The 22511-nt window shown below is 38.8% G+C and overlaps 1 protein-coding gene across 1 annotated transcript; it reads right to left on the bottom strand.

Moving 5' to 3' along the window:
* Positions 1 to 6497: 6497 nt before the first annotated feature.
* LOC131233682 (transcription factor MYB4-like) lies at positions 6498 to 10429 on the bottom strand. Its single transcript, XM_058230472.1, has 3 exons — positions 10178 to 10429; positions 7472 to 7601; positions 6498 to 7109 (listed from the first exon to the last, which is right to left on the bottom strand). Exons 1-3 carry the CDS (start codon positions 10314 to 10316, stop codon positions 6581 to 6583), a joined length of 798 nt encoding a protein of 265 aa, XP_058086455.1. The 5' UTR covers positions 10317 to 10429; the 3' UTR covers positions 6498 to 6580.
* Between the last annotated feature and the right edge of the window lie 12082 nt (positions 10430 to 22511).

The following is a 22511-nucleotide window of genomic DNA, read 5'->3' as shown; positions in this document are numbered from 1 at the left end:
GAAACCAAATTCCAATGGCAAAAGATCCGAGTATTAGCTAACTTCTATGCCATTAATATATAGTAATTGTTCTTCCGACGAGACTTAAATATATACGATCAATGATACAAGGTAATTATACAATCTCGTTTACCTTGGTAAATAATGATTACTCATTTACAAGGTAATTACACAATCTCAGAATAACCGTATAATCGCGCATGTCTGCACGTTCGTCATTCATGGCTAAAGGCTAAGATCGTGCCGAAAATGACGGGCACGTTCGCTCCAGTTGAAAGGTATAAATAAGAGACATGTCTATGGGAATAGGTACGCAACATATTACACTATAAGCCTACTTTAAATTACTTAGACCTAGATTCTTAGCCTGACTTTGGTATCGAAAGGTCCCTTGCTCTAACTAGAGTCTCCTTTGTCCTTCTCCTGTATAGGCTTACAGGGCTCGGCGCGAGTGCTCGGAGCTCGGCGAAAGTGAACTAGATTTTTGCATCAACACCAACCATTAAAAACTTATTGTGCGCCGAAAAAGTTTTTCGATCAAACCGATATTGAGTTTTCCTTGTATGTGTGACATTAAATAAATATTATGGTGGGCCTTAGGAAGTTTTTTACTATGATAGTTTAATCACCTCTATTTCCTAAGGTGTGGTTTACCAGAGATTTAGCCTTTGTTTTTTTGTTTTTGGTTTTACTCACACACCACCCACCCCCATCACTCACACTACAATAATTTCTCACTGGATACTTGAACAAATGAGCCTGTATTGAAACTCATGTGAGCCGACCACCGAGGTATGATAAAGGCCTGAGTCCACCCTCATGTTGAAACTCTCGGGAGATTTGCTCCTGCTTCATTATTAAGATCAAGCTTTAAAATGAGCTGTTAAAACGGATGAACGGCCTCACCCAAGTTGGTGTTTCCTTCCCTTCACTAAACTGCACCATTTTGCCATATCCCAATCAAATTCTGCCATGTACAATCACCACCAGATGTTTGCTGTTGTAGAGTACCATGCAATCGCATCCAACTCATACTCTATAGTGGCCCCTCCAGTAGGTGCTAGAAAAGCTGTATGGGTCCATTATAATATATGTCTATCCATACAGTCTATCCATTCTGTCCACTCATTTCAAGGCGGAAAAATGAAGCAGATCTGAATCTCAGATGATTTTACACTACAGGAAATAATGGTGATTAAACACCTGCCGTTTAAAACTTCATAAGTCTAATGTCCATCAATCAATTGGCTAATTCAGACCAACTAAGTGGAGGGAAAATATAAATATCAACTTGATTTAAAACTGTTGTGGCCCTCGGTGAGTTTTTAAAGGTGTGCATTCAATAATCACTATTTCCTATAATGTGGTCTACATGAGATTTGAATATGCCTCGTTCCATCAAATTAATAACTCGGGGAAAATGGATTAAAGGCATGTATAAAACACATGCATCATGGTGGGCCCATGGCTTTTCCAGCAACGACTACGGTGATGGAGGGTCAATCCTGAATACCAACCCCCACCTAGCATGTATGTTTGGTAATTCCAGTTTTTCATGTGGGGAGCCCATCACTGTGGATTATAGCATGCAAAACACATTGTTTGGAACATCTTAACAATCTAATTCTATTTTGCTTATTGAATTTCGATGACAAGTAATTCAATTTTCGATGGCTCATTTAATAACCCTAAGGGCCTGTCTGGGAGCGTGGATTTGGAACCCCCTGATTCGGAACCCCGGTATTAGAAATCCGTGGATTTGCAACCCTCCCATTGTCTTTGGCACCCGGGAGAGTGAATCAACTTTAATATAAAAATTCCTATGTACATGACATATTCATAGGGGTTTGAATTTAATTACTATATCAACTTTCATATCTTTATTTAGTGAGATATGTAATTTTTGACACAATGGTTGTGATAAGCCCGCTAAAATAGATGCTTTGCTCGAAAATGATGAAATTCCAAGTCTTGAATGGGCCAGAAGCACAAGATCATGTTTGAGTGACTAACCAATGATTTTTAATCATTGATTTACATGGATAATATTTGGATGGTGCTGATTTATATGGGCAATGTTTGAACGGTGCTGATCATCATTAGTGGGCTGTGTGCCCAATAAAATGATAGTGTATAACGACACACATATTGCATCGGCAACAATTGAAATGATTTGAGATGTGATCTAAGCTCTCACCGTTGATTACAAACCCGCCCACAAAGAGGGGATTGAAACCCTTTGGATTTGAAACCCCCGTTACTTTATGCCGCCGAACAAGCAGGATTTGAAACCCCTCAAATCCCCTCCAATCCATGGTGCCAAACGGCCCCTGAAATGCACGGTTTGGATCAATGACCTTTAGTTTCAGGCTCATGATCCATCCGAACAGTGAGCACTGACTTTTTGGATGGTCGAGATTGACGTGGATGTGTGCCACATGAAGGGTGAACGAGTCACCGCCATTTCGAGGGTGGCGGCAAACTATCACGGAAGTCAAAGGCTCCTAATAAATTCCGGACAGATGATTACACGAGCCGCACGTCTTCTTTATCGTGAATGTCATCAGAAAGGTTTAAAAACTTGCCTCGATGTTCTATAAAATTACGAGAACATACCCGGTTTGTCTTTTCTCATTTCCATGGAATTCTTGGCAGATTAGCCCCCCAAAAATGTCCGGTGGGGACACACTGGCAGTCTGACACCATCGTTAAAAGAAAGTGAGGCTTTCCCTTTGTCCTGTTTGAGGTCCGTAGCCTGGCCCATGTGGGTTAGTGATCGGAAGACCGACTATCTATCTGGTGGGCCCATGCTGGATGGATGAGTATGCAGTAACTAACCGATTGGAGGATCCTGGTCTCCTTATCTTCACCATTGAATGTGGACCACTGACCATTCTAATATTAATCATCCAATTAAATGACATCCGGTTCTATTGATAGGATTGTCCCCACAATGTGATATTTGTGTGATGTAGAGCAGGTAGTGGACACTTTCATGTCTAAGGTCGACCAAAGAAAGCTGTATTGGAAGTGGAAGTGATTATGACAGTTAGAACCTTAAAACAGATATAACTTGAATGAGTTATTAGACATATCATATATAATTTTGGAATATGATAAGCTACTTTATCCACTTAATCCCGTTTTGCTGTGTTGCCCATGCTAAATTTGTGAGATTCCATCGGGTTAATGGGAAAGTCCTTTTTAATTTTATTTTTATTATTTATAGTAGATTTTAATATGATTATAACGCTTGATTGTTGAGCTTAGAAAATTTACAAGAATAATGTGGTTAAGTCAAATTGGACACTTATTATTTTTGGTTAAAAACCATAAAGCCTAGTAGAAATCATGTACACTTATAAATAGTAAGTTTGATATTTATAATAAGTTACAAATTTTAGAGAGTTTGAGTTAGAGTTTGATTATGGGACTTATTCTCGATATCAATATTTAAATGACTATAAATTTATTTATTTTTTATGTTTTTTTTTTTATCATTGATAGATTTATTTTGAATTATTAAAAATTATTCTCTATTTATTCCCTCGAGGAGTCGAGAGAGACACCGTGGATTTGGAGTAGTTTTTCCCGAGGAAGACGGTGATCGACCTCATCACATCCATCCCTGCATCGTTGTGCCACCATTGGGACCCGTTATGAGTTGGATTATCCGTCAATGTGGCCAAGTGGATCAAATGAAGAATTGGTCTAAAACGTGGGAATCCGTACTCGAAAAAGCCACCATTGGCAAAAACTGAGAGGATGAAAACCATACATCCTAGGGAAAGCCAAAAAGGGCCCGTTTGGTTACTGGGGAATTCATTTTCAGATTTTATCTTCTATTTTTATGGGTTTCTCCTTCCTTGCTTAGGAAATGTGTTTCTTAGGACTTGTTGGGAAATTCATTCTTTGGTTTCATGTTTTCAAGGAGATGTTTGAATTATATTAGTATTTCTTGAGAAGTGATTTTGTTTAATTGATACACCAACTTTTGTAATGAAACCGGAAAACAGTCTAAAATTCTACTGTAACTTTCTAGACTTACACTCCCCAGCCAAAGGATGGACAAAATTTTATAAGAAAAACAGAGAATGGAATTATGAGGGAATGCAAAAAATCAATAAAAGAAGTGGGAAATAATTTTTTAAGGAAAAAATGAAGGAATTGTTAGGCCAAGAAATTAAATAAATAAATAAGACAAGAACCAAACAAGTCTCTTAGAAAATACCAAAGAATGACATTTTGAGCAATGTAAAAACCCAATGTTATCTTAAAAACTATAATCTGGAGAATTTTGTTGTATATATTTTATTCATCATGAAAAGAATACATAAAAGAAGTGGGGATATATGCAGAGATCTATAGCATATCTTAATAGATACACATGTATCCGTCTAAATAGATATTTGTGGCATATATGTATGTACATATCATATACTCTAGCATATCAGAATTGAAGAAGTATGGCAATATATTAACAGATTTAGGTTGAGAAATGGTGCAGTTTCAGAACGCGGGGCGGACATAGATGGTTGAAGTGATAGAACCCGCTAGTGCATATTAGATTTCGGTTATAGTGATGATAGGAAGAGATGTCAGATCTGAGGTGGGCCGAAGTTGATGGCAGGTGAAAGACATGATGGATACGTGAGCAATGATGGGTTCAAAATCAGGCAAAGATGCAATTGCATGTGGGCTTTGGATTTCAAAGAAATAAGGAATGCCGCAGCAATCTGATCAAAGACCAGCAAGGGAAGCGATGATGAGAAATCTGACAGCAATGACAGGGCAAGGATGGATGGTGGTAGCAATGATGATGGACGGCTGGAATGGAAACAGGCAGTGACAAGGGAGATACAAAGGCAAGATCGATGGATTTGATACCGTGTCATTTTTAAGGCTACATTTCAGATAATTTTGTTGGTTATAATCCAATGACAATAAAAAGAATATACAAAGGATGCCGGGCTTGACGCGCTTTGGTTCCAGCATCACATGGCGTGACAAGCAATCGTACCCCTGACGTAAAAAGGACACATGATTAAAAGGGTAAAAGGGTAATTTTATCTAAAAAAATCTTTATCTTTTGCTTGGGACCCCGACCCTACGCTTTTTCATTGGCCGTGACTGGACTGCGTCCGCCGCTCCTAATGATAGTAATTTATATAAATGATATAGAAATTTGGTTAGCTTTCCGTAACTTCAAGTAGGTGCATACTTGTTTGGGTTGTTTTTTTTTTTTTTTAATTTAAATTTTTAATTTTTATTATTTTCCTAAGAAGTCATATAAAGATAGATCTATGATAGCAATCTAAGAACATCAAGCAAATACAAGAGAAATTCAAAATTTAAAGTGAAAAATCCTTTTTAAGAAAAAAACTACATCACAAAGTGATAGATTTTTACTATGAAAGAAAAAATTACAAAGAGGAAAGACGTATCAAACTTGAGTAATCCTCTAATCTCTCCCTTGCTCTACCTTTTTAGAAGCTCTAAAACTATTTTAGAAAGCCTTAGAATCCTTTACAATACCTTTTAATTCCGTTTACACCCATATATATAGTTTTAGAAATAATCTCAAATAAAATTAAAAAGAATTATAAACGAATTTGGAAACAAATTTTGCACTTTTGCAGTTGTGCGAAAAATCTACACAGAATCTGGTTAAATTTAAGATATCAAATACAACAATACCTAAGTCAAGCTAAAGAATCTGGGTTTAGTTGAGAATTGGGTTTGAGGCTTAGATTTGTACATACCTTTCACTACCGAGGATGCCACTACTTATAGTTGACGAGAGGTGGTTATGTTAGAGGGAATTTCCCTATTTAGTAGATGTGTATTATAGAGGAACTCAAATCCCAAACGGGTGGAAAATTTTTCCAAGATTCTCAGCGAAGATCTCAAGGTCCCATGTGTATTGCGGATATCCTCTGAGACCTTTAGAGAAAATTCTAGGCGAATCTCTCCTAGATAATGTCTGATTACTTGGAATCAACGGAAATGCACTGTAAAAGGCCGGGGTGATTTTGGCCGACCTGGGCTGAGGGAACGCCAACCTGAAGTTCAACCTAATCCTTTCAGTATATGCTTAGACTTCCCTTAATGTCTGTGCAAATCAGCTCATTTAACAACTTGCTGCCGAGAGGTCGAGCTTTGGCTTGATTACTACTCGGTCCGAACTAAGTAGCGGATTCCTCATTTAGGTTATTTGTCATCCGACTTGATTAAGTGCACGAGTGTGTCGGATCTAACCTAGATTCACTGGTCAGCCTATACCATCCAAGTACTGCGGGTATCTTAACATAGAGACACGTGTATCCATCTAAATAGCCATCCTTACTATTCAGTGTAAAAGTATATCTAACACTCTAACAACCAAATGTGTATTATTGAACAAGCATATTAGTATTTTTTTAAAAAAAAACGAAAAATATTAAGCCGAAGCATAAAAATAACAATAAAATAAAAAAGGAGAGAGAAGGCAAAAGAACAAAGGCAAATGCCCCAGCGAAGTTTTACAAGCAAGATCATGTTATTATATAATCAAGTACAAGAGTGGGGTCGTTTGGTAAAACTACCACTTAGACAAATAGCCAAATACATCATCTCCATGCTCCAGTAACCTTGTCAACGTGTCAAAATCAAGCTGGTTGTCCGTGATCTGCTGATCGAAACATTGGCCATTAGATCCTAGTACTCCGGTACTCGACAGATCTTGACACACATCCAAACCTTTCAAATAATGGCCTTGTACTCCAACTTGTGGATCAGATTCCGGAAAGTCAAAGAGCCCCTCAACGTCCAAGAAATCCTCATCGTACCATTCATTCCACGGCCTTCTGGCGACCTGGGCGTCATCTGAGCCCTTGGGTTCGTCTCTGGGGTGCAAAATCTCGACCCATTTTACGTCCGTAGTCACCGCCAAATCCAAGCCATCTGTGGTAGGCAATGTTGGTGGGCCATCAACGTTAATCTGGTGTTTTTGGTTTAACTTCCAGTTTAGTTCGTTGATGGTTAGAGATTTTTTGCTCAAATTAGTATTCCAATGGTTCTTGATTTCATTATCGGTCCGGCCTGGTAGCCTCGCAGCGATCAGGGACCACCTGTAGCACAAAGATGGAGCCTTCAGCAAATTATAAAATGGCTATGGCCCACCTGTGATGAGGATTTGGAGATCACCCATGATCACACATATATGCAACATGTACCGTAAGATTAGATAGTGTTCAAGTACATGTTGGGTCCATCACAGAGAGATCCAGACTGTTGATTTGATGGTCCCTGCTGCGAGTGATGGATTCGCCAAAAATGTACATGATCAACCAATCCTCACCGTTTGCCCAAAAATTGCCTATTGAGAAAAGTATATGTACGGTCCACGGTCCAGATATAGCGTAGGAAAACCAAAGATTGGCACATTAGATAAACGGTCTGGATAACCAAGTAGAGGGGTCAATTAAGTTACCTATTTCCAATCAAATTGTGGAGTCGGATAATCAGATCCTCTTCATCTTCTGAAATATTGCCTCTTTTAATTCCGGGTCTAAGATAATTCAGCCATCTCAACCTGCAGCTCTTGCCACACCTGTTCAAACCTGTCCAGAGAATGTATTCACATAAAAAAGACTTGTTTTATTCATTGAAGGAAAGCATTTACATTGGATTATTCATTGCTACTATTCTTATTCTTCTGTTTGATGATTGTGCTTGTCCCTTTCATATTCCTATTCCTGGCTACTTCGGGATTCAATCAAATAACCAAAATGCTCGTGAACCAGCATTTTTGACAAGATGTTTGGTAGACTGAAAAGAAAATAAATATATAAATAACAAAGGCGCACCTACTCTGCATGCAGACGTGTAGGACATAAATCCGGATCTGCTGGGCACGGCTTAGATACTACCACGCCTGTTCTGAGCTTGGAACAGGCGGAGGCTCCATGAGGGCCACCGATATATATATGTATGACATTTATCCACACCCTCCGTTCATTTTTTTTCATATCATTTTAAAATAATTGAACTAAAAATAGAGTAGAACTAGGTTCAAATGGACTACATAGTAGGGATTAAATTTCTACCATTGAAAAGTTCTTAGGGACTACTGAAGTTTTGGATCAAGATAATATTTATTTTTTCACTTCATTCAATGGTAGGCATCCTTAGCACGTGGTGTGGTCTAGTTGATCGTCGGATATGCCTTATTTTTTTGTCATATTCTATATATATATATATAACGGTAAGGATAAAAATCATACATCACGGTAGCCCCTCAGTCGCCAAGCTCCAGACGGACAGGATAGTACCAAATCCCTGCCCGGAGCCTTGCTTGCTACAAACAAGATGTTTTCTTGATGGGTCTGCGTCAGTGAGGCTCTCACTAAATTTAGCAGAGCTATTGCATTAAATGCAGTACAGGATGAAGTAGCCCAATTAAATTACAACCAACAAAAATATACCATCAGTGGCAAGCAAGCTGCGAAAGATCCGAATCCCTTAATGATGCGGAGCTATTGCAAGTATTTTTGCTCCATTTAATGATAGCCCACCTGGCTATTAGCTCCAGCCTTACACCTTAGTAGAGAGAGTGCGACTTGACTGCGGCCCAGGAACCAGCAATGTGGGTGAGACCCTACCCTTTGGGGCCACTTTGATTTATGCATTTCATATATCCACGCCATTCATCGGTAAAAACAGATTATTTTATGCCATGGTCTCAAAACTGAATCAGATTCAAATTTCAGGTGGACCACACCACAGGAGACGGTGGTTATTGACTATATTAAAAAAAAAAAAAAAAAAAACCTTTTGTGGGCCACAATCGGTTGAATTTTCAACCATAAATATTACGGTGGACGCTAGAAAGTTTTTAATGGTGAGCATTCACTGACCATTGTTTCCTATGGTATAGCCAACTGAAATTTTCTTCTACTTCATTTTTTGGACCATATACTAAAATAAGCTGTAAAAATAGATGGACGGTGTGGATGTACGTTGGACCACATCCAGGTAGTCCCTACGGTCAAGGTCTCACTGTCACTCACATGGCTGGTTCAGGTTCTGGGGATGCAGACAAGTCACCCTCCTACGGAAAGATTGGAGACTTGCAGGAGAGGGTGCAACTAGCCAGTGGTTACGTACAAAGAGAGAAGCAAGGACCGATGGAATGGCTTCAACGGTGATCGTCCCTATCTCATTGTTTCTGGTGCTCTGGCCTACTTAAGTTTTAAATGTACCGGAGTTTTGGGCTCACATCCCAATATAAGCCACCACAACCAATGAACAGACTAGATGTCATGAACGCTTACCGGTGGACACCATGTAGTGTTTTTTTTAGTTTTTTTTCTTTTTCCTTTTTTTGAAGCGACTTCACACTTGTTTTGTATCGATTGTGGGCTACACTTATACTGTAGAAAAAGTGGGAAGAAAATGGTGTAGGTAAGTCTTAGAAAAAATAAAAATTGTAAAAAATATTCTGGTTAAAAGGCAGATATATAAACATAATTTTGTTTTAAAATCTGAATACAATCGAACATCTTTAGATCTATCACTCCCTCTTGATTAAACTGAATGTCTGCAATCCAGTACGCGTGTGCATCAAACACGTCGAATTTGAGAGAGAGAGAGAGAGAGAGAGAGAGAGAGAGAGAGAGAGAGAATGAATGTAGCCAAAAGATAAAGGGTCTGTTTAGGTATGACTCATCAAATAAAAATTTCGATATTGCCAATAGAGAGAGAGAGAGAGAGAGAGAGAGAGAAACAGTGTACTCATGCCATTGTATGTGTGCGTGTTTGGGTGTTTTGGATTCTAATCCTATAAAGTGAAACTTCGGTGCGTTACCATTACTGTATTTTGAGTGTTTTTTCGAATATAAACAGGGTATTTGAATCCATGCAGTTGGGTCACCCGATCAAGGTTTCGAGTACCCATAGGTGGTGAAATTCCACTAAGGTTTGAGTGTGTGGGGGTGTGTGTGCGTGTGCAAAAAAAATAATAATAATAAAATAAAAAATCCATGCAGTTGGGTTAGGATTAACATGAAAAACGATATTCGGAGAGCTTTTACTCTTGACTATTTCTACTATCTTTCAATAGAAGAAACTGAAGAGGGAAATGAAACGGAAGTAAGAAGAAATGGAATGTGAGAGAGATGGGATTTGAACGAGGAACCTGCTTTAGCTGGGAGAGATCTCCATTTCTTATCTCCATGAGTTTTCACGTAATTAGCGAGCTTTTGGTCTTCTTCAGCTGTCCAAGCTCCCTTGTTCATCTTCTTCTTTAAAGCGCTGTTTTCCGTCTTGTGCGTCATCTTCTCTATTACTTCAAGTAGAGAGAGAGAGAGAGAGAGAGAGAGAGAGAGAGAGGATGAATGAAGAAATCCACGCAGATCATCCAACGAAAGAAAGCTATAGCTTCTCACCTAGTCTCCTCTATTTATATATTTATATACAAAGCGCAGCGTGCTTCTGAATTCCATTCGTTGAGAAAAGGATAGCTATTTGATACTCGGGCTGCGTACGACGGTTGATACGACGGCACCCATGAATAGTACATCTGTGGCAGATATTAACACAAGATAAGTTGTGGTCCTTGTGGAAATAGCCTTTCCTAAGTCACAACAACAAAATCAGATTAGCTGAATAATCCTAACCTTTGATTCTTGGAAACTTATTTGTTAAAATTAGACCATTGGATTTTATTTTTTTTCATTATTAACCGTCCAATAGATGTCCACCGATATGGTAGTCAGATACTTAAATAATTTTAATTTTGGGGTTATCATTCATGTAAATGATTGCACAGAATTTGGACAGTTAATTCAAAATATTGTTATGAAAAATGCACAATTTTAAGTAACATCTAAGTTACTCTGCGCCAGAGATTCATAGTTTTTCTCTCGGGAAAAAGGGAAGTTATTTGATACTCCAGCTGAACATCACCCTTGATACGCAGGCGTGATAGTCAGGCGATCAAATAAGCGTAATCTTTTGGTCATGGTACTTCTAAGCTGAGATTTATAAGCCAAAGTATGCAATTTCCAACTGTCCGTGTATCATCCTCCGTACTCTGCTAGAGTATCAAAGTCTTTTCTCTTAATTGAAAAATCTAATAAATCCAACCAAGGCCCATACTCTTCCCCACCTAAAAGAGAGGGTATGGAATTCTTCGATATCTACCCACTTGTCTCAGCGGAAGTTAGCCGGCTATTCATTTGTCTTCACGTGGAACTTGCATCCAGACATCTTCAAACGCCACATACAGACGCACTACACGTGCTGACATGGCTCATGAGCAAGGGATCCGGGACGTTCATCAGACTGCACACCCTAGAAATGAGTATATCGACTGTAGTCTGTTAGTTTTCGTTTTCTGACCGTCCAATTTTTTGTACGTGTGGGGCCCACTAGATGATTCTTGGGCTAAGGAACATTCGTCGTGGGGTCCACTATATTTGTGCGTCATTGATGATAATAAGTACCATGACACGTTAGTAAGTCTGGAGAGTTTGTGCGGGAAAGGATTCGGCCGGGAGTAACATCGAATTTAGTCAGGCCGTTGCCGTGGCCCACCTTGATGTATGTGTTATATATCCATTCCGTCCATACGTTTTGCCAGCACTCATGGCATACCATTCAATGCGAACCGTCCAAATGGGAAACTGATTGGCTACTCCCCCTGACACCAGCCAATGGCTGGTGGTCGGTGCTCTGTGGACCCTACCATTTCCATCCATGCCGTCCATCTATTTTTCCAGATCATTTTATGGTATGGGACAAAAAACGAGGTATGTAAAAATCTCAATTGCACCACATTACAAGAAAAATTGTTGAATGAGCGTCGACCATTAAAAACTTTTTAGGGGCTATAAAAGCTTTGGATCAAGCTGATATTTGTTTTTTCCCTTCATCTGGGCCTGTATGACCTAATCAACAGATTGGATTTCAAATAAACAGTACAATGGCCTTAGGAGGATTTTAATGGTGGATATCCAATCACTATTGTTTTCCTGTGGTGTGGTCCACCTGAGATTTATATCCCTCTCATTTTTCGGATCAAGCCCTAAAATGATCCGTAAAAATGGATGAACAGAATGGATGAAACACATACATCATGGTGGGGCCCACAGATCACCGACCACCCGCCACGTGGCCGGTGGCGGGGAGTAGCCAATCCGTTTCCGTCCAAATGGTGCGCTTTAGATGGGATAGCCATACGATAAAACCTCTTTTGGCCTGACTTTCTATCCGCAGGTTCATGATCAACTGATGTTCTCGAGACAGATGTTTGACCGTCCAAATCCAAGACGCGATCATAGACGCCGCAATATGGTGAATGTGGTAGCAGACAAGCACTCCCTATTGTATTCTCCCCACACAAGGCAACGTGAGACCTGTGTGCGAGGTCCAGCTTTTCATCTGGTGGGCCCCACAGTGGAGCACTGATGGACACATGACATATCAACAGCCCAAATCTAGCGTACACAAGTGGCCCACCTGATGTCTGGACATTCAAATTTCAAAGACATCTCACGTACCAACTGAGCTGGCTAACAAGATGAACGGCCCAGATTTGCAAAATTCATACGTATTTGAGAAAGTTCTCATGCAAAAGAACTAATCACGAGGTACCCAGAGCGCAGTCCTAGATATGCAATGGGTCTATTGTTGTAAATTATATAGATTAATATTATTTCTATATAACGTGGAAACTGAAAATAAAAAATAGCTTAAATAAAGACCAGCTGAAGCATGTCTAGGACGCTGTCCTTTAAGCGTTATTTGCCCCTGCTCAAGTAAATTGAGTATGTAGATAGGTTACAGGCAAATCACTTCTACGATACGATGAGCCTGGTATGGGTCTGCATTCAGCAAATACGAAGGCCCACAAAATGGAACTCTGTTACACAATCTGACAGAAATACAAAAGAAAAATTTCAGAAGAAAAGACAAAAGAAGAATATTTGATTTAAACCACTGCATTGATCAGTTCTTCAGCCACTGGTTCAGTTGAACCGTTTTAGACCACACCGTTGGTCTGTTCTTCAAGCAAAGGTTCAACCCTTGCTGTCTTACTGGAGTATAGGAGAGGAGTAGAAGGCTGTCTCAGTTCGTATGGGTTTGCTGGAGTGAGTTGAGAGATGGTTTGGAAACCCATTTAGGCTCTCCTTTTATAGGCTATGGTGGCTGGGAGTTATGGTCCAGGAAAATAAATCCCATAACCGTTTTCTAGTTGTTGGAGAAAAGTAGTCGTTTTATGGCCGTTTTCTGACTGTTGTGCATGGGTCATTAAGCTGCTGCATGCTGACTGTTGTGAGACAGCAGTTAGCCGTTTTCTAGCTGTTGGGCTAGCCATGCAGCAGTTACAGCTGGACCCTGCACTAATGGCACAGCTGTTACAGATCTGCTGCAACAGCTCTATTTCAGCTCTCTATATATACTGGAGGACTCTCATTCAGTCCTTTAGTCTCTCCTTCATCTAGTCATCCACCTCAGTCATTTAGTCGCATCGCGTCTCACACACATCTCGCTCCGGTTTGCTCAAGGTCGTGAAGAAGCAACCCTATGCGACACGATGCGGACGTATGAAGTGCAAAGTGCGCCACTAGCGCCTCTATAGCCACACTACCTCACATGCACACGCCCTCTCACCGAGCCCGAGCTCGAGATCGAGATCGAGACCGAGATCGAGACCGAGTTTGAGACTGAGCCCGTGCCCGAGCCCGAGCGGGGGGGTGCGCACGTAGGTGTTTCAGTGCTACACACTGGAACACGCAAGTTCCATTCTCCTTTGGACCATGTGTGTAACTATTATAATAATTCACATCCTTCATATAAACCACAAAATCTTCTCTTCCCTTTCCCATGTGGGATTATTCTTAAAAACCCCTAAAAAGCTTTTTACAAAACTTTTAATATATTTTATTATATTTATTTTAAAGTATATTTTATAAAATCAATATTTTATAATAATCTCCTATTGATTTTTTTTTAAAATATATTTCTTCGATTAAACGTTTTTGCCAGAATAATCAGCTTATATACATAAAAAAAGATATTTTTCGATTTTAATCTTCCATCAGTATAAGTATCTCAAAACGCTATCAAAATGACTGGTAATCGTAACATTGAACCAGTTATTCCTAGATAACAGAGTCGGAGAAACCACACACATATTTGTCATGCGCTTGTTAGAGTTCTCGCAATCTTGATCAACACAATTAATGGTCATGTGCTTATCTTATTTCGTAAACGACTACGAGAGAAAACTCTTAACTCTCATGAGAGACGGCACCATCTTTATGTTCATATAAGTGAAATCCTTCCAATGTCTCCATTACTATAAGACACTTGTCCTATAGACTGGATTTCATTAAGATTTCTAAGACTCAATCCTCTTTCGTAACACTCAGCACTTATCTATTATGGATGGGGTTTTATAATTTAGTGCTGAAAACTTTTCACATATCAGTGACTTGTTCTTACCCGTTGAACCCAAAATTAGAGATTTTCTGATTTTAGGTTGGGTTACCATCATTAGTGAAACTTTAGTTGAAGAGTTTCAACCCCATCCCTCTAGAGGTAGCCTTTACTACCTCTATCGGTAGAGGTTTAGTGGAAGAGTCTGTCAGGTTATTACTTGATTTCACATAAGAAATAACAACGATTCCATCTTGAATCAATTGTCTGACATAATCATGTCGAAGACTGATATGTCTAGACTTACCATTATATGTGCCGCTATAGGCTCTAGTTTATGTGGCTTCACTATCACAATGTAGTGACATAGCCGATATAGGCTTTACACAGAAAGAAATTTCTAATAGAATATCTCTTAACCACTCAGCCTCTTTGCCTGTTGCAGTCAGGGCTATAAATTCAGACTCTATAGTAGAGTGCGTTATGCAAGTCTGTTTCTTGGATCCCAAGATACAGCTGCACCTCGTAGGGTGAATACCCACCCTGTAATAGACTTGTTGTCCCCTGCACTCGATATCTAGCTCGCATCGGTATATCCTTGCAATACGGTAGGAAATTCTGAATAAAATAGTCACAAGTCTTTAGTTGCTTTTAAGTAACCATGAACTCTACTGATTGCATTCCAGTGTTCAGTACTGGGATTACTAGTAAACCTAGTAAGTTTACTCACAATATATGCGATACAGGTCTAGTACATTGTATAACATACATTAGATTCCTTATAGCACTCGCATATTCTAATTGTGCAATTGTTCTTCCGGTATTTTCTTTTAGCTTGATACTTGGATCAAATGGGGTTTTTACTTCCTTTATATTTAGATGGTTAAACTTGTTTAGTATCTTCTCAATATAATGAGATTAGTACAAAGCATAACCCCCACAATATTTTTTAACTTTGATACCTAGGATGGTATCAACTTATCCAAGATCCTTCATTTTGAATACGGAAGATATAATCTATTCCTTCTTTTTGTCTAAAACTCTTAACTACTAATTGATCTTTAAAGGTTTAGATAGTCCCATTAATATGATATTTCTTCCTAAATACTCACTTACAACCTATGGGTCTAGAACTTGGAGGTAAGTTTACTAGTTCCCATGTTTGATTTGACAGTATGGATTCCATTTCATCGTTTATAGCTTCTTTCCAGAAATCTGAGTCTTTAGAGGATACAACATCTTTATATGTTTTAAGATCATCTTCTATAGTCATCACTATAGGTATTTTTCTTATAACAATTTCTCTATCTCCTTCTACAAGATCAAAAATGATGCATTGTGAGTTTATGTAGTAATCTCTTAGACTCTTCTCTATTCTTGTCCTTTGACTCCTACGAGATTCAACAGGAGCTTCCACTATCTATGGAGCTGTGTTATCTGGTTCTCTATTAGGAATTTGGATTTCATTATCCTTTGACTTCAAGGATAGTGAGTTCTCAAAGAACTCAACATCTCTTGATTCTATTATTATATTAGACTCTATGTCTGGAAGTCTATAAGCTTTACTATTTTGTGCATACCCTACGAAAGCGCACTTAATAGCTCTTGGCCCTAACTTAGTTCTTTTTACATCAGGGGTTCTGCAATATGCAAGACACTTCCACACTTTTAAATATCCTAGGTTAGGTTTTCTACCTCTCCATGTTTCATATGGAGATATTTTATATTTTTTAAATGGAATTCTGTTTAGTATATGGCATGCTACAAGTAGTCCCTCACCCCATAGACTTAGTGACAATTTTGTTCTTATCAACATTGAGTTGACCATCTCTACGAATGTTCTATTCTTCCTTTTAGCTATTCCGTTTTGTTGAGGTGTGTATGACGCAGTATATTGATGTATTGTTTATGTTCTTCACAGAAGTTATCGAATTCATTTGAGAAGTATTCTCCTCCTCTATCGCTATGTAGAATTTTTATCTTCTTATTTAGTTGATTCTCTACTTCTGCTTTATATATTTTAAACATGTTTAATGCTTCATCTTTGCTCTTTAATAGATAAACATACACATATCTAGAACAATCATTTATAAAGGTTATGAAGTATCGTTTACCTCCACGAGTAAAAATGTCATTTAACTCACAGATATCGCTGTACACAAGATCCAATACTTGAGACGATCTTTCAACACTTGGAAAAGGTTTCTTTGTCATTTTGGATCGTATGTACACTTTACATTTATCGGTTTCATTATCTGTGTATAAGATTAAACCATTCTTAGCCATGAACTTTAAGGTACTATACCCTATATGGGCTAGTTTATCATGCAACAGTCCAGCGGATTCAACATATACGCATAAGTGCTACTTTCATTTAGAGAAAACTTAACCATCTCGTTACAAGCATATCCATTTCCGACAAAATTCTCATTCTTGGATAGAATCAGTTTTCCTAACTCATACACCACCCTTATGCCTGGTTTACCCAGAAGATCCCTACAAAGTAAGTTTCGCCTCATGTTTGGGACGTACAGTACATTAGTCAGAATCACTTTTTTTCCAGAGGTGAATATCAGTTCGACAGTTCCTTTGCCGATGACCTTCGATCGGACTTCATTACCCATTTGGACTTCTTGACCATCGGTAAATTCCTCATAGATTTTGAAGGCTAATTTGTCATAGCACGTATGTACTGTAGCGGCAGTTTCATACCACCAACCTGGAACTTTGCCTTGGATGGTATTCACCTCAGTAATCATAGCTACAATATCACCTTCTTCTATTGTACTTTCTTCTTTTTTAGATTTGCGATATCAATATACTCGAGCATAGTGCCCAGTTTTTCCACAAACATAGCATGGGCCTTTGAACTTTCCATTCTTCTTTTGGGCATTTTTCTTGAATTTTCCTTTGTTGGGTTTCAGGGAATCGTCCTTCTCAAAATTCTTGTTATTAGTGTTCTCTACTGCATGTACTTTGGACAACGCATTCCCATTATCATTCTTTCTGTCGCGGTTACGGGATTCTTCCTCAATTCTGAGGTGTTTTTAGATTTGTTCCAGTGTGTAGTCATAAGTTTTATATAGCAACTTCTTTCTATAATCTTTTCACATCGGTGGCCATTTAGCGATTATATCCCCGACTTGGAATGATTCAGGAAGATCAATTTTGATGGCTTTGATTTTGTTTACTATTAGCTGCAATTCTTGGATTTGGGGCAGGAACGGTTTATTATCTACCATGTTGAAGTCAAAATACCTGGCGATGAGAAACTTGTTGGTACTTTCTTCTTCAATCTTGTATTTGAACTCCAAAGCGGCCCAAATCTCATTTACTGGTAACGTCTGTTAGTACAGATCGTATAGGCGGTCGGAGAGCGCATTCAGAATGTGTCCTCGACACAAGAGTTTGTCTTCGGCTCGTTTGGTGCGAGCAGCCACTTGTTCAGGTGTGTCTGTGTCAGATGCTTCAGGTAGCGCTTGTAGATTTGGATCTAATATGTAATAGATCTTCAGCGCCATTAAAAGAAATTTCAGCTTATCTTGCCATATTGTAAAATTAGTTCCATCGAACCGATCAAGACATATCAAGTCCTGATTCATCAACTTGATAGATGAAACACTGTCGGCTTCCATCAAATAACGCTTTAAGATTGTTGTAAATTATACAGATTAATATTATTTCTGTATAATGCGGAAACTGAAAATAAAAAATAACTTGAATAAGGACAGACTGAAGCACATCTTGGACGTTGTCCTTAAAGCGTTATTTATCCATACTCAAGTAAATTAAGTATGCTGATAGGTTACAGGCAGATTACTTCTAGGATACGACGAGCCTGGTTTGGGTCTGCATTCAGCAAACATGAAGGCCCGCCAAATAGAACTCTGTTATACAATCTAACAAAAATACAAAAGCAAAATCCCAGAAGAAAAGAGAGAAGAAGAATATTTTATTTAAACCACTGCACTAATCAATTCTTCAACCACTGGTTCAGTTGAACCGTTCTAAACCACACCGTTGGTCTGTTCTTCAAGCAAAGGTTCAACCCTTGTGTCTTGCTGGAGTATAGGAGAGGAGTAGAGGGTTGTCTCAGTTCGCATGGGTTTGTCAGAGTAAGTTGAGAGATGGTTTGGAAACTCATCTAGGCTCTCCTTTTATAGGCTATGGTGGCTGGGAGTTATGGTCCAAGGAAATAAGTCCCATGACCGTTTTCTAGTTGTTGGAGAAAACTATCCGTTTTATGGCCATTTTCTGACTGTTGTGTATGGGTCATTAAACTGCTACATGCTGACTGTTGTAAGACAGCAGTTATCTGGACCTTGCACTAATGGTACAGCTGTTATAGATCTGCTGCAATAGCTCTATTTCAACTCTCTATATATACTAGAGGACTCTCATTCAATCCTTTAGTCTCCCCTTCATCCAGTCATCTGCCTTAGCCACGTAGTCGCACCGCATCTCGCTCCGATTCGCTCAAGGTCGCAAATGAGCGACCTTCTGTGACACGATGCGGAAGTGCAAAGTGCAAAGTACAAAGTGCGCCAGTAGCGCCTCTACAGCCACACTGTCTCACATGCCCACGCCCTCGCACCGAGCACGAGACCGGGCGCGAGCACGGGCACCCGGGTGTTCCATTCTCCTTTAGACCATGTGTGTAAGTATTATAATACTCCACATTCTTCATATAAATTACAAAATCTTTTCTCCTCTTTCCCATGTGGAATTATTCTTAAAAACCCCCCAAACAGTTTTTTACAAAACTTTTAATATATTCTATTCTATTTATTTTAAAATATATTTTATAAAACCAATATTTTATAACAACTGTTGCTGTACGTTGCGATGCATAGTTATAAAATACTTCAGAACTATAACAGCTGGATGTGATATTTTCAGCAATCTAGACGGTTGATCTCAAGAGAAACACAAGTGAATCTGGAAACCTAAATAAAAATAAAAAATACATTGATGATCCAGAACATTCGAGGGTGGCCCACAAAACAATGGTTAAAGAGTTATACGTTTGTAAATACCCACCCAATGTGGCCGATCATAAAGACGGTTTGGATAAAACACGCCCAATATCCAACGGCTAGAGTCTGGCGACGTGTATTATCACAGTCGGGACTTATATTGTAGCAAACCTTCGGAAAAAAAAAAAAAAACCATCACAACGAAAGGGATCGTATCATTTCCAGGAAAGAAACAAAAAGAGAAAAACGGAAGAACGAAAGAAAGAAAGAAAAAGGCCTCCCAACTAAGAAAAAAAATAAAAATATAAAGAAACTAGGGTTTTCTATTGTCGTAAATGGTGGTGGGCATGTGAGAGAGATTGATATCTTACAAAAGAATTGGGCGATCTCGTCCTTCAGGTCAAGCTATTTGAGTGGGTGTCATTTGAAGAAAGTACGGCGCTCAATTGAAGATATTGATTTGAAACTCCGTAAAAATGATTTCAACTTTTAGTCTTTTACGGTACAAAGCAAAGCACGGAACTGACTCAGAAGAAGGGATTATAGCAGAATATGAGAACATGTGAGAGAGAAAAAGAAGAGAAGTGTGAATCTTCACCACAATTTTAGAAATGGCGGTCTCTCATCGACCGAATACATCCTATACATGTTAATAAATCAAGACCGTCCAAACCTCGGTTACTATTCTGGGAGTTTTTAAAATAAGATCTTTTACAATTCAATCGGAGACCATCGGACAAGCTCAGTGTTTGGGCAGATTCTCTGCTTTACGCACCACACCTTCAGTTCTGGATTTACAGCTAATCCTGTCTCTGCTTAGCTGTCTTCAAGAAAAACGCGGTCCGAGTACAACGTGAGATGGGACGTTCTTTATCAAGCGATGGCCTCACACACGAGTGCTTTTCTACCGTGGGAGTTATTGGATACTCTGGCTGAGTATTGCCGTCGATGCTCAGGCACTTAATAATGGTGCACGTGGCATATATTAGCTCGAATCAAGCAAATTGAATGTGGAACCCACCGTTGGTGAGTAATCTCGCGGAAAATCAGATTGATTGAACAATTGTAAGCACTTGTTTGTAGAAGTAAGATCATAGATTTGTTTTACATTTTTAACCGTCCAATAAATAGCCACTGATATGATAGTCCCATAATCCAATAAGCTTAATTTTTAGTTAACGGTACATCTAAACTGATTCCCAAAATTTGGACGGTTTTAATTGAACTACTAGTATTAAATTTGTAAGTAATTTTTAAGTGCCTGCGTATCATGTGTCACTTAGCCAGAGAATCAAAGTTATCTCTTTCCAATGTGCGGCAGAAAAGCACATGCATGCGTTAGTAAATTCCCTGTACGTCTGAACCGGAAGAAATATCACCGAGATTTTGAAAATGTCGTTAATTTTTTACGGAGGATTCATTAAAACGGTATTATCATGGACTCGCGAGTTTTAAATCTCGGCAATTTTTTATTTTTATTTTTTGCGATCTAATTGATAAATAGCTTAAAGTTTAAGTTGATTCAGTTTACTTACTCGTATTTTAAATCTTTAAAATGATGTATTAATTGATAATAACTATCTTTAATATTTTATTGCCAGTGATATTTTCCTGATAATATAAAGAAAAAAACGTGGAATATGAAAAATATTCCGAGAAATTACCATGCCATAAAATCGCGGAGAACAAAATCTTTCACCAATTTCGTTGGAACTCGTGACTGCGATACGGAGATTCTTGATAAAAAGGCAGAAATTGAGGTCCTGTCATTTTTTATTTTTTATTTTGTTAGCTTGTTAGTACACCCACTGTCATTCACACTTCTGTCATTTAATCACGAGCAATTATCTGATCATGTTCACCTGCACGTGTATACTGGGCCCATGAAATGGCAAATGTGCAGATCCATCCAGACCAACCAATTGATGGTCCAATCAATAGATGGAAAAAAAAACAAAAAACTACGAAATTGCAGCAGTTGGTTGTTTTTCAGCCTCCCCAAACTGGTGATGGAACGGATGGTTATGAACTGCCAATGGATGAGGTTTTTGGGCTATGGCCCATCCAAGAGATGGTCCACTAATCAGCCCATCTGGATCCATTTCCAAGGCAAACCAAGCAACGGTCTATAGGGTACGCGCGCACCATTAGAGGTGTACACGAGTGGATCCGAGTTGAGCTTGGCACGGCTCGACTCAGCTGAGCCACTTGTTGACCTTAGCTCGAACTCGGCTCAACTCAGTTCTCGTGCTTGACTGGTCAGCTTAGTTAAGCTCAGTTAACAACTCGAGCCAATTCGAGCTAAGTTCGTTTGTACAATATTTTTACAAACACATGCACTACACTTTCAAAATCTTACTGTATGTAATACAGTAGCAACAGATTTACAAGTATTTCATTACACACTTTGTAAACAATATAAAAATAAAAATAAAAATAAAAAATCCTTATTTCATATATGTACCTTCTTTGCCACCGGCCATACTTCATTGAGTCATTTCATCAAACACTTGATAAACAATAGGAATATCAAAGTAACTAGGTCACTAAACTGAATCGATCTGAGTCGAGTCAGGCTCGGGCAAGCTCAAACTCAGTTTAAAATTTTTTCGAGCTCAAAAAATCAGCTCAAACTCAGTTTTGAATCAAGTCGAATCAAGCTTTTTCGAGTCGAGTCGAGCAAGTTACCTAGCTAACTCTGCTCGTATACAGCCCTACGCACCATTTACCAAACTCTCGAAATGCAAAGGGCCTTGTGTTTTATTTTTTTATTTTTTTCCACGACCGAGGGCCAATGGTTCCAAGTACAGCCTTTAATTTGGATGAAGATTTTATCGTGGGGCTGTTGTTAGCAGGGGACAATTCATGGTTCGTTGCTGCACCAACAATAACATGTTGGAAATTATACAGAATAAAATATTTCTGTAAAATATAAAAATCGAAAAATCACGATGATCAGAACTAAGGATAGGCTAAAGCACGTCTGAAACACTGTCCTTAAAGCGTTATTTGCCCCTACTCAAGTGAATTAAGTATGTTGATAGGTTACAGGCAAACCGCTTCAAGGATACGACGAGTCTGGTGTGGGTCTGCGTTCAACAAACACGAAGC

The sequence above is a fragment of the Magnolia sinica genome, chromosome 18 (genome assembly GCF_029962835.1).
Source record: "Magnolia sinica isolate HGM2019 chromosome 18, MsV1, whole genome shotgun sequence".
In the NCBI taxonomy this organism is placed as follows: domain Eukaryota; kingdom Viridiplantae; phylum Streptophyta; class Magnoliopsida; order Magnoliales; family Magnoliaceae; genus Magnolia; species Magnolia sinica.
Note: the sequence above shows the minus strand (reverse complement) of the source record. Positions and strands in the feature narration are given on the sequence as shown.